This window comes from Triturus cristatus, chromosome 1_1 (genome assembly GCF_964204655.1).
Source record: "Triturus cristatus chromosome 1_1, aTriCri1.1, whole genome shotgun sequence".
Taxonomy (NCBI): Eukaryota; Metazoa; Chordata; class Amphibia; order Caudata; family Salamandridae; genus Triturus; species Triturus cristatus.
The window spans coordinates 149590985-149604535 of NC_140579.1; the positions used below are offsets into that span (position 1 = coordinate 149590985).

General features: G+C 45.6%; 1 protein-coding gene across 1 annotated transcript in view; it reads left to right on the plus strand.

The window, feature by feature from the left end:
- Positions 1–13551, plus strand: part of LOC146869866 (protein TANC2-like) — an 869459-nt gene that overhangs the window by 364044 nt on the left and 491864 nt on the right. Inside the window, 1 exon segment of the mRNA XM_085640656.1 lies at positions 3811–3840. Coding sequence (XP_085496782.1) covers positions 3811–3840 — 30 coding nt within the window.

The window sequence follows — 13551 nt, forward strand, 5'->3', positions numbered from 1 at the left end:
CCTCTGTCTTTTCCTCTGGGGCAATCGGGCAGTCTACGCTAACCGAATGTTAGCCCAGCAATTACTATCAGCAAATGGCATATGCTGCTTTTATCTGAAAATGTAAATGGCTTTCACCAAAAATGGTAAATGTATTTACCTTTACAATTAAACATACTACTCAGTATTGGTATCTGGTATACAATTTCAAGATTTCCTTTAGAGTAGAGTTGCTCAACGGTTGATAAAAGGTGGCTTATGCATCACCTGCACCCTTAGCTTCACAGAAAAATTCTGGGAACACTTTGCGTGGGCTAATTTCTTTTGTTTTGTGAGCTCAGTTTAGGAACCTTCTCATTGACCCTGTAATTGTCTAATGCAGTGTCATCAAAATATGCATTTTGAAGGAATCACACACAATAGAAGACTATCCTCCACTTGTTTGAAACTCTTATTTTTTTAATCAGAATGATTGATCACCCTAGAAAATGTGTTGTGCACTATGGTTTCAATGCCATTCTCGAGTCCTTGTACATGTGTTTAGGTATTTATCAGACTTGTGGGCATGATACCTTAGACTGGAAGTAATACATGTGAGAAAGGCAAGCTCATGAAACAGTTTTATACTGTGGTCTGCTTTTAAAAATGCCCTCTTGTCAACTGCACATGTACAAGGAGACATTCCACAGCTATGCTTTATGTCAAAGACCCACCTTACCCTAAAGCACGTACTAAAATTGGATTTAGAAGAAAATCTTTAAAGACCTAGACAAGGAAAAACCTTTCTACAACTCTCACGACAAAGTGCCTGTTTGTTAGGTGTGATATTTCATTCTCATTTACTAAGCAGGGAAAGGTATCTGATTTCTTCAGGCTGACAGAATAGTATAATTAGAATATCAAAAACGAATAAATCCTTCCACCAGTTATAAGAGATGAAAAACAGAGAAACGTTTACTTAATAGATGATAGTGCTTGCCTGCAGTGTCTTTGCCTATAAATATTGGTGGCATTAGTAATAATTTATCTCAATTCACAGAGTATTTTCTCTAAACTCAGCAATTGTAAACACACTATTGCTTTCCATAGTCGTAATCACTAAATCATGTCACCAGATTGGAGTAACATCTACAAAGCCTTAAGTCACTTCTCATAGCTGTTATACAATAACCTTTTACATAAAGATGTTTTCACGTGTTATTTGAAAGGAGGCTGTACAGTGACCCACACACAAGACTGTAAACAACCTATGACTTGGGAAGGGGTGGGGGGATGCATAATTACACAAACTGCATCTCTCACTGAAAAAATTACCCGTGCGGTTCATTTTGGTAAAAATACAACTCGAAAATGTAATTTCAAGTTGCTTTCTGTTTGCTCTCATTCAGAACACTTCCACTCGTGTTTGGATTCGGAGTTTTGTATTTAAAAATTACCTAAACAGTCCGCTCTGGTAAAAATAATTCTACCTGAAATTTTTGTTGATCACCCACAATAAAGGAACTGCCACTCACATTCAAAACACTGCCATTTGCAGTCAGATTTGTAGTTTGACATAAAAAAATTACCTGAGTGGTCCACTCGGGTAAAAAATCTACCTGAAATGTCACTCGTGTTCAGAAATTACCCAAAAGGTACCGTACATTTCGCATTAAAATTTCCCCTTGAAATTTCGCTATGTGGGGGAATGGCGTAATCTCCATAATTTTACGTAGATTTTGTTATGCAAAATTTCCAGAATTATGCCAATTATTCTGACATAATTAACATTTTGCGTAGGCCTACCTATGACCTCACTATACATTAATTTAAAACTTTTATTACTTAATCGTTTCTCAGATTGTTTTACTAGTACCACCACTTCTTACTCGAGAGTATAAAAAAAACTCACCACCACTAAGATTGATCACCCACGCCTCTTTCATTAGACTGTAGTAACCCTTTGCTCCACAGCAATCTCCAATGGCACATTAGCCTCTTACACTACAGGGTAATACCCATTTTTGTCTATAAATACTGAAGTACTGCTTACTCTTGACTGGCATCACGCACAATTTCAGACAGACTGAAATTTCCCATCATAGTAAGTATACAGGAGTATGATTAATCATTATTTCAAAATTGGTTATATTCAAATCATAGCTCACCTGTTTTACACATTATTTATTCTATTTCTTCACACTGGGCTGTGACTCCATTTTTACCTAATGACCTAGGCTTTTCACGCACCTTCATCTCATTGTATCAGATATGTGAGAGCCTCACAAAAGGTAGTGTATTTTCCTGTGACCTCACGTAAAGACTGGTGTAACCACCCAAGCGCTTATATACATTTTTAGGTATCACAGTTGCATAATTAACTCTTTGCATTCCTATGCCCTGCTCACTTTCGGACTTCAAATAATGTTTTTACCTCTCAATGTTCTTGTACAAAGTTATAAATGCTGCATTGCGTTGCGGCAGTCTCTGTAATTCCTCCATTCCGCCTTTAGAAAAACTTCTCTCCTTGGTCTCATAAGTCTACAGGTTCTCTATATCATTTCAGTGTTGCTCTAGACTGTAATCCCACTATAATTTTAAAATTTGCTGCACTATCCTGTACACTAGCTGTGTTTAAGCACTTTTTGACTTAAATCTCCAAACATATAGATTTCAAGACGTAGTTTCACCGCTTCAGGTATAGGAGCCCCTTGTGTTCCACAGTTAACTAAAGAGGTGTCCAGTATGAGAAGCAAAGTCACTTGAGATAGGGTAATGCAATCTAACACAAAGTCAAACATTCTTGGGTCTCTGCGTCTGCTATAGAACTGTACATAAACCCCCTCCTACATGTGAGCTATTGGATGCAACATCTCTTGAGCTCAGAAAGAGAGGTTGGACGTCCATGTTGCAGGTACATTACTTTTGTTAGGTGTCAGACAGTGCCTATTTTTAACGACAATCAATTCACCTGCTTCCAAAATGGAAATCTTTCACATAATGTTGTGTACACAATTTACCATATTTCAGAATCTTTACTAATTTATTAGAAGTGTATTAACCTGCACTGGCAATTCTCACAGACCTTTTCCTCCCTGTTATGGTGGGGTGTGGCAGAGTCCAGAGAAGAAAGTGGTGTCAGCCTCCAATCAGCTAATTCGTCCTCAGAAACATCTCCAGTCCTAGATCTGTTTTGTTCCAGGACTTTATGCAGCATTAGAACTTTAGTGTCATCCTAAAATACCTGACTTTTTGAAATCCTGCAGAAGTTTCACTTATAGGTTGATCTGATTTTCGGGGTAGGTTTCCCAAGATGAATTTCATTGGCATTCATTGGGATTACTACTGATAAGTTAAACTAACTATAGAAAAAATTATTCTAGAGTTAGTTTTAGTTACCAGACGTGATCACAGACTTTAATAATGTGGAACATCCAGAAGCACTCTAAAGCCAATTATGTTAAATAGTACAAAGGGTTAGCCATCGTTACAGAAAAAAAATAAGCATTTTGGCTGGTGTGTGTGTGTCTTCGTGTGAAATGGTCTTGTTTTTGGAATGTACAGTTGTTCGTCCTCTCTTTACTGGTATTCAGATTGTCCTATTCTTTCCTCCTCCATGATGAGCTCCTGTCTTTCACTTGCTGTATCTGCCTTTTCAGACTCTTGTGCCCCTGTGCCGCCTCTCACAGCTCCTCACATGCCACCTTCTCCCGTGAAACTGTTTTTGCTGGTACGTCAGCTTTTTTGCTGCCTGCTTCTCACTGCTTTTTCCTTTTTTTCCACCTACATCCATTCCCCACTCTCCTTCCCTATCCCTCCTTTTTTGTTTTCCTTCTCCTCCTTTCTTTGAAGGTTGCCAGACACTTCCAAGCCGCCCCCGAGGTATATTGCTCATGGCTGTCGGGCTTGATCTGATGGCATCTTTAGCTTTGCCTCACCCCCTTTCTGCTCCCACCTGCATGTATTCTCTGCTCCCCCTCCTATCGGCTGTCCCAAAATAATTTACATTTTATTTCATGTTAAAATGTTTTGTGGTACCTTTTCAACCTGCTGTTCTAGAGAATAACATGAGATCTTAATTAAATCTTATGAAAAGAGTTTTCATAAGATATATATTAACACAGATTTTTTTCCATTGTCTGTCACCGAAATTGAATATTAATTTTGATATTTAATGAAGAGTTATATGGCAGCGTGTATGCATGTCCAAATCTCTCTTTACATAACTAAACGATATTGGGTGCTCAAGAGGGTTGCACAAAGGTTCAGTTTACTGCACAATAAAAATGCATATTGCCCAAATTTGTTTCCTAGATCTAAATTGAGAGAGATTTGTTAATAGGGTGAAGACATTCCTAGTACTTTCTCTAAAGACACCGCAGTCACAAAATGTGGGTTTTTGTTTTAACCCATTAGAAATGCAGTGCTTGTGTTAGCTCTCAAAATATCAGTAGTCATTTTGCTGAAGACCTACTGTCAGAAAGCCCTTTCCTTTTAAAATGTACTAAAAATGATGCATAAAAATGTGTTGTTTATTGCTCTGGGTAGACATGCAATCAATATTTTACATTTACAATACCTTCTCTATGAAAATAGAGACGTTGCCATCATCAGACAATAACCTTGGTAATTGGGCGGAGTTTTAATACAATATGTGCGTACAACAGCATTCATCATACATCTTTTGTTAATACAGAATGTAAAAGTCCTACATTCTAAGAGAAGGTAATTGAGCTGTGTCGCATGTTTCACATCTAGAATCTAATGGTGAAGCCCAGCGTAAATTACATGAATAGGTAGAACATAGCCATAGGTGTGATATTAACAGCATTTGTTACAACAGCTATTTTAAATATTCAAATTGCAGTTAGTTTGAGAGCCTTTACAAATAAAACACAGTACAATTGCAGCTTTCTAAGCCCTTTCATTATCTTGGAACATATACCATTTATGGAGCTTCAAGCTGTTACATTTGATCGTATCTGACCTTGTTAATGATAGATATATTACTGTTTTGCGTATCAGTACATATGTGTCTGCATGATTCCATGCAGTTGTGCCACCAACTGCTTCCCAGTTTTTCCCATGAGGCAGTTAATTGATGCAAGTGAAGTGATTCAGGTTTCTAGATTGGGAGTCTTTGAACTTCTAGAATCTTGCCTCATAGGAAGCTTTCCTTAAGTAGTTAAGGAATGCCCTGACTCAGTTGAAAATTTGAAATCTTTATTGACCCATAATGTTAAAGAACATGATAAACTCTCAAGAGGTTTCACCAAGTCATCTGTAAAGCACCTAACCAGTTTTGATTCATCATGGCGGAAGCTGAGCAACCAGTGTATTTAGTTCAGCTACCTTTACATTTTTTTACTAATGAGAGAGTTTTAGGTTAATCCAGGGGCTCACACCTGCCTTCAGTATGAGCCTTGAATACATTTTATTGTTATAATTTAAATACCTGAATTCAAAACGGATTCCTAAGTGAAACATGGAGAACTTGACTCCGCTTTTCCAAGTAAAATATCTGTTGAAAAGGAGTTAATGCATTATGCATGAAGATGAGTACATGCTTGTCACTCTGACTATCAGACCGTTTATCTTTGATTTTCTGTTGGCTTATTAACAACAGGACTTTTTGATTATATTAAAAAATAATTTAATCTAAGTTTCATTAGACAGTCAAGGCACCAAGTTTCAGACAGTCGTAGCTCACTCAGCTGTTTAGATCAAAACAGAAACTTTGATACTCTCATGTTTTCGGAGCTATCTTGTCACAGCTGTTCTGCCAAAGGTGATTGCGTTATGGCTGCCATTTGGAACAAAGGTCTTCTATCTAACTTATGATGGAAACGTGTCAGTCTGCTCTGTAGATGATATTAAAAATATCAGATGTCAAAGCTGACATTTCTTTGTTAACCCATAGGTATTTTTTCCTACCTAGACATATTGTTTTAATTCTGACATTACTCCATCAGCCCACCAGCCAGTGCAATGAAAGGGCCAGAAAAAAAGCTAATGTAAGACATATGTAAGACGTATAAAATGAGCTTCGAAGTATAGCCAGCCGTGTTTTATTACAGTCCGCTGCATTGACTTGTGATATTCTCATGGAGCACTTACTCCAAAGATGTGGTGCGATAACTTGTCTTTGTCTTGGTCACTGGTGATTGTCTTTTGATGGACTTGAGAAATTTGGTAAAACCTTAGACTGAGCTTTCAATAACAAGGATTCGCCACCCACGGTACATCCTAACCTTTAGAGCAATGCAGAGTCCAAATATCGATAGCTGTTAGGAGTCACATGGTCTTCTGCGGTCTCGTATCGCACAACAAGAAAATTCACTGGGGTTTCTCCAGTAAAGATCACATGTTGAATGTTAACTTAAACCTGTGTGATGCAAACCTCAAATATTGCTGCCTACCTATTGGTCTTTGGACTCCTAAATCTTTCAGACCATGTGCCAGGAAAAATGTCTCTCCTAAACATAGCTGGATTCAAGCTGTGCCATGACTACTATGGTTCCTTGGCTCAGGTAACATCATGTCTTGAAGTTGTGTGAAATGCATCTAAAAGCAACCAGACAGCGGGAAGCCAAGCTATAGGTTGCTGAACATAAGAAGAGATTTTAATTAAATTTTTGTAAAGGGCGTAAACGCCCACAGGCATCTTGGCGCTTAGAATCATGGAGCTTACAGAGTTATGTAGGAAAGAAGAAAGGAGGACTGGGCTAATATTTGCTAGTAAAGAGCCAAGTCTTTAGGCCCTTCCTGAACCTGAGCAGGGAGGTCTCTGATTTTAGGTACAGAGGGCGGCTGTTTCAGAGTTTAGAGGTCCCGCCAATGAAACTCCTTCCACCCCATTTGCCAGCTTGTATCAGTGAATGATGACATTTTTGGCTGAGACTGGGTATAGTGCTCTTATAGGCATGTACCATTGAAGGTTCTTTTTAAAGTATTTAGGTCTAGCGACCATGTAGGGCTTTGTGGGCCATACATAGGGCCTTGAAGGTGATGCTTTTTTGGGGGGGCAACCAGTGAAGTTTGTGTAGGTCCTGGGAGGCTGCCTGGAACTTTGGAATCCCAAGCAGCATCCAGGCAGCTGCGTTCTGCAGTGCCTGCAGGTTTTTTAACAGTCTTTGTTGCATGCTCAGATAAAGTGCATTGCAGTAATCGATTTTTGATAGGACTGTGGTAATGGCCAGAGTTCCTGGGGAATGAAATGCAGATTTTTTAAAATTTTTCTTAAGTTGTTTAATGTGGAGGGAGTGACCGCATCCACCTGTGTTCCGAAAGTCAGTTTGTCGTTGACTAGGACGCCCAGATTTGTGAATTTCTAGACCAGTCTGGATGGTCCCCAGATTCTGTGGCCACCAGATAGGGGATCTAAGTTGTGATCATTGCCAAAAAGGAGGACCTCGGTTTTGCCTGAATTTAACTTAAGGCAATTTTGTTTCATCCATCTTCCTACCATTTCAATACATTCGTAAAATTTCACTGCAGTTTCAACCATATCACTGGAGATTGAGATGATGATTTGAGTGTGATCGGCGTATGACACCAGGGAGAAAACAAACAAACTAATCAAACTTCCAAGAGGTAAATGTTAAAGAGCACTGGGCTCAACGATGACCCCTGGGGTACACCACAAGGTAGGGAGAAAGGGGTATAGAAGTACCCATTTAAGGAAATAAACTGTTCTCTGTCAGAGAGGAATGATCTAAGTGTTGCCAGAGCCATGTCTTTTATGTTTATATTGTTTAGGTGGTTGAGTAAGACCTTGTGATTGACAGTATCAAACGCCGCCGATAAGTCAAGAAGCATCAGGGCAGCTTTCCCTCCCTTTTCAGTGCAGGTTCTAATGTCCTCCGTGGTGAGAATTAGAGTGGCCTCCGTACTATGCCCGCTTCTGAAACCAAACTGGGTATAGTCTAGGAGATGGTTATTTTCCAGGAAGGCAGTAATTTCCCTTTTATTGCCTTCACCACCTCTTTGTCTGGAAATGAGGGTGAGATATTGGACGGTAGCTGCTAGTTTCGAGGAGGTTGAGTGTGGGTTTTTTCAAAAGGAGTAAAATAGATTCTGTTTTTGAGATTTTCTGAAAATATCCCACCTAGAACATCTTGTTAAAGATCTTTGTTAGGTGGGGTACTGTAGTGTTGCTGGGGAGAACGGATCGTAGGGTGATCCGGATTTGACTTAGAGGGGAGGAATTAGATAGAGTATTGCTTGTAGGAGGTGCCAGGGGAGATTCGTTAGAGTTTTGGCTGGTATCCTCGTTGGATGCAAACTCATTGTAGACTTTTGATATATCATTACAGGATGATTAGTTGCCAATCGTCGAGTTGGGATTAGTCAAGGAGCTGTTTGAAAAAATGTTCTTGCTGAATTGTTTCAAAGAAATACTAAGTTTTTTCATCCTAAATCTTGTTTCTCTATACTAAATTTGTATTTTTGTTTTTCGTTGGGGTCATATTTTTTTCGCCATCTACGTTTGTTTTCTGTTTTTGTTGTCTGAGTTTACTTCTAAAGAATTTTGTAAAAATAAAAAAAAAATTCGAAGCGTTGGTACAAGTTGGAGGGCTGCACCCACTGAAAATTGTGAGGCTGGTCCCTCATTTAGTCTCTGTCCCACTCAAAGTCCTCAGGTAAGTCAAAATTCAAAGCAAATCCCACGTGCAAGAAGGCCGAGCGGGATTCAACCCCTACTTGCCACTTGAAGTCAGGCGAGAATTTGCACCACTGGTGTTCCAGAGGCCCTTTGCCTGCAATGTCTACCATCATGAATCCCATTTCACCGTTGGTTCTGGTGCCCCAAATTCACCAAGCCTTCATTGACTCTGCAGCAGATGGAGGCCTTCAAGGAGGCCGTGCGGCAGATTTTTATGATGTTGACTGCTCCTTCTGGATCAGCTCCGGGCCCCATGGAGATGAAATCTTGCTCGGCCTCTCCCGTCAATTGGCCTGTCGCTAGAAGACACAGAATGGGCCTTGGTGACCTAACGTTCCACAAGCAGCACTGACTGCCGGAAAGTCTAGTGGTACAGGTGTCGACCAGTAAGGTGAATCCTGACAACTTTCCTGACACACCTCTTGACAGAGAATCTAAGTTTATTGACCCTGAAAAATATGTTTTCTTTAGTCCACATAGATTTGCTTTCTTCATGGAGTCTGCCTCATAGGTAAGTACACCCGCACTTTGTGGACATGGTCAGAGAAATCTTGCCAGCCATCTAAGAGGACGAATATTTCTTGAACCATTCAGGATGGACAGTTCCATGTATAGTACATGTCGCATGCTGGCCTTGATACCAGTGACCGTGTGGGTTGCTCCATGAAACCAGTGTTGTGCTCAGGCATTGCATCTGGATGCTTGCAACTGAATTTTCTGGGGAGTTGCAAGTGTCTCTGATGGACATGCATGTTGATGAGAAAAGTCTAATTCAACTTTAGATTGATTGAGGAAGAGCCATGTTAATGCACGTTCCCTAAAGTTGCTCTAACCGGCCTATCTGATAGAGACTACTAGCCGCAGATTGAGACTGGATCCGGAAACTTTTTGCTACAGCATCCCTATGCGCCGGGGGCGGGGCGACATCACGCGACTCCGCCAAGGCGTCGTCTGCGTACGTGACATCAGCGAGGTCACATAAGACCCGCCCTGGCGTGCCCACGTCAGTTTTTTCCTTTTCCGCGTTAGGGCCCCTTTTTTCTTCCATGTCTTTGGTGGAACAGTATGCGAATGCCTTCGGGCTTTAAGACTTGCACGTGTTGTGGGCATCTTATGTCGGCGACGGACCCTCACCTCATTTGTATGTGGTGTTTGGGGGAGGATCACGGCACCACAGATTGTACGCAGTACCAACAGTTGAAGCCGAAGTTGCGGCGGGAACGTCGGATGAAACTTCTCTCGGCGCGTCTCTCCAGGTCGACGTCCTCCCCTCTGTCTGCTTCGACGGACGGCTTCAGATACGGCCGTGGTCGTCGTCCTCGCCTTTCTCCGATGTCACATGAGCATCGCTCCGCGGTGGGTAAGTGTTGCAGTTTGTCCCTGGGGGCTGGTTTCCAGCCTACTGGGGGCGTGGACTCTCCGCGAGTGATGCAGCCCCACGTGTCATCCTATCCACCGTTTCCCGGTGTTGGGGCGTCGAGAGTCCAAATGGAGACATACGTGGTGGCTCTGCAGGCCTCGCTGGCGTCTCCTCCTCCTTCCCCTCCTGGGGCGCCGGCGGATCCCTCGCTCTGCGCAGGGCCCTCTGCGGCGCCGCCGGTGGCTCCGGCCCCGACTGGTTCAGATCCAGGCTTGGAGGATGTGGTACTGTTGGGTGCGGCTCCTCTAGGGCACCTCCTTTAGGCCACGGCATCTCTGCCTCGCAGCAAACTGCCGCCGGAGTCCCTGTGGTGTCACATGAGGTCGCTGGGGCTCGGGTCGCATCCCTGAGCCCCTCTCGGTCCTTTGACAAGGTGGTCCTGGTGACGCCACTACGGTGCCGGCAGCAGCTGGACCGTGCGGAGCCACAGGGGTCGGTGGACCCTCCTCGTCCCGCTCCGGGTCGAGGGTGAGGGAAGACCCCTCGTCCCTCTTCGGGCCCCTCTCGTCCCTCCCCACAGGCGGCTGCCTCGTCGGAGGGCGAGTCAGAGGTTGAATCGTCCCTGGCACCGCCACATGGGTTGCCGAGCGATCTTTGCCTCATTCTGGGCCGCGGCTGGCGGAGGGCTTTGTGCCACTCCCCAGGCCCGTCTCGTTCCCTCACGCAGGTGGCTGCCACGGCGGGGGTCGGGTCGGCGTCACTCCGACGCCGCCCCGGGGCCAGTGCGGTCCCAGCTCTGCTCCGGTCCCTGGTGCGGGGTGACTTGAAGGTCCCTTGTCCGGCGATGCTGGCTGTTGCCGACGTCCTACCTCAAGCAGCGGACTCTACTGCTCCGCGCAGGGGTCGTACCGTGGATTCGTCTTCGGTGCTCCTTCTTCTTCGGGGGTAGGCTGTATATTGGTGTCCTCCTCCCCGTGACTGGTCGCCGTGTGGTGTCTTTTTCACCGGCGTCGAAAGGCGACTCCCCGCCCTTCCTGAAACAGAGGTGTTCTTCGGAAGAGCGGCAGGTCCCTCATTCTTCGGCTCCTTCTGACTTCCAAGTCTGGCCCTTGCCCGCCCCGCTTGGCCTTGGGGACGGCCGCCTTAGTTTGTAGCCGTCGCCCACGGAGGAGCTGCTTTCTCCACTGCGGGGCCCTACATAGGCGGATGCGGCCTTCGCTCACGCGGTGTCCACGGCTGTGGGCATTTTGCGCACAGGTGACCCGGTGGCTCACTTTCCGGCGGACCATCTATTGGAGGTCCTCCAACATGGCTCTGGTGGGAGGGAAATCTTACTTCCCTTTGAAGGTTCGCTCCTTTCTTCTTTGACGGGGGCTTGAAAGCGTCCTGCCTCAGGGGACCCGGTGCCTCAGCAGCTTCTGCACCGGCACCTCCCGGCGTCGCGTGACCCGGTGTGTCTTTCCCTTCACCCCTCAGCCGCCAGCTCCCTTTTGCGGACTGCTTTTCCCTCCCTGCCGCCCCTGTTGACTCCACTGCCCGAGAGGCCCGCTGGCTGGTCTCTTGGGGACGTGAAGAACCAGACTCTGTTAAGCCTGGCGGCGCAGGGTACGCCTGAAATCTTCTGAGTTCGCCTTCCAAGTTACAGAGACACGGAACACTCTGTTAGCATAGGAACTTCAATTTATTTAGCTGCAGCTAGGTACAGTTGTCCCAGAAGTACATCGTAAGTAGGTTCTTAGGAGACTGCCACTTCAATCTGTGGCTCACAATCTTTTGTAGCGCTGGAATCCCCTAAAGCAACAACCCCCCTGCATGTGCAATAAAAATACAAATCATCCACAAGGACACATTCTTCGTACAAGATGCTGGATAATGGGCAATACACATTCTTTCCCTAAGGTCATGTTCTCTACCCGACCCGACAGGTCAGGTGGCTTAGCCATTCCTTAGTTAAATTACTTTACGACAGGGGGCGTGTGCATGCTGGAGATGATGATGTGTAAAACAGCTGTAGGGGCCGGAGAACGGTCACCAAGGGTCAATAGATGCTTATCTCGAGAATTGGTTGTTTCGAACCGAGGTTCAGGATGGGTTTAGCTCGAGGAGAGGTCGTGTAATATGTACAACAGCATAAGATACGAAAGAAACGCTATAGAGGTTTAAGGTGCCTGAGTGAGGGCAACAGCGCAACGATGTTACAAAAACGGGATGGGGTCGAATTTGAATTTCCACAGACGCAACATGTTCGCCTCGACCAGCGCGGCCCTGCGGGCCCTTAACACCTTGTGTGTGCTGGCTAGGGCCTCCTCCTGTTTGTGGGACTCGGCTGAGTCTCTGGAATCTGGAGCGTCCCAGGAGTCTGGCCTGGTGGACTTACAACATCATGCATTGGATGGCCAGGAGCTTGCGGCGTTTATTCTCCGCTCCGCTCTGGACATCTCAGAGATGCTGGGCTGGGCCATGGCTTCCACAGTCGCTCTCCATCGCCATGCTTGGCTTTGGGACGGAGTATTCCCTGAGAATATTCGGGAGCGACTCATCGACCTTCCGTTTGATGGCAGCCTGTTGTTCTATGCCCCGGCCGACACCGCCATCCAAAGGCTCTTGGCAGGGCTCCGTCTTCCTCCTCCTCCTCCGCATTATCCTCCTCCGTCCCCTCCTCAGTGACTTCTGAGTTGGGTTGATTCTGGGCCTTCTTAAGCCAGCTGACTGCAGTGTGTTTTCTGGCCGTTTACGTCCTTCCTTGGGACTTTGGCATTGTTGGCTGCTGGGCGGCCCTTGTGTTGATTGCGTGTGGTTCTGCAGGAGTTGTTGCGCAGGCTTGGCCCTGAGATTGGGCCTTCTGCTTTGCTTGGGCTGCTTGTCAAGCCATCAGCGGGGTGTTTTTTCCCCCGTGGCTCTTTTGTTTATTCCTCTGCTGCGGAAGTTCTTCCACAGAGGGTTCCCATATCTTGGGACTTAACGTACCCTATGTGGGGTAGTGGTAGCTGTCATATGGCGTGCGCTCTGCTAGAGGGTTCTGGTCGCCTTCGGGTGCCTGTTCTCCATGGTGTTTAGGTAGGTTGCTTTTGCTTCCTGAGGTCGTGTGCACGGCCACTCGTGGTGGGGGCCCGGGCATCTCTTCCTCTTCCTGCTCCTGTCCTGCGGTCTGGGATGATCCTGTGTCTCCCTTGCCGGGCGTCGCCTACTCGGCCTTCCTGGGGCCTCGGGCTGTTCTTCTTGCTTCTGGCTTTGACTGCCGGCGCTGTTCTGGCTGGCAGGCTGCTCTCCATCTGGAGTGGGTTCGCCTACTCCGCCCTAGTTTCCTTGGTCCCTCTAGGCTGCTTCTTCTTTTTCTTCCGCTTTTCCTGTCTTGGCATTGGGCGGAAGCTATGTTGCCTTGTGGGGGAGTGGGGTGCTTCGGCCTCTCAGTCCTTGCCCTTGGTTCCTCTGCTGTGAGTGTACAAGCCTCTTCAGCCTTCTTTCCCTCCTACATCCCCTTAGGGTCGGTGGGGTCCTTGTGGGGGTTCCCTTGGCCTGGCAGGGGTGAGGTTCTACCTGGTCCACAGATCTGGTCCCCTGTGGGGCC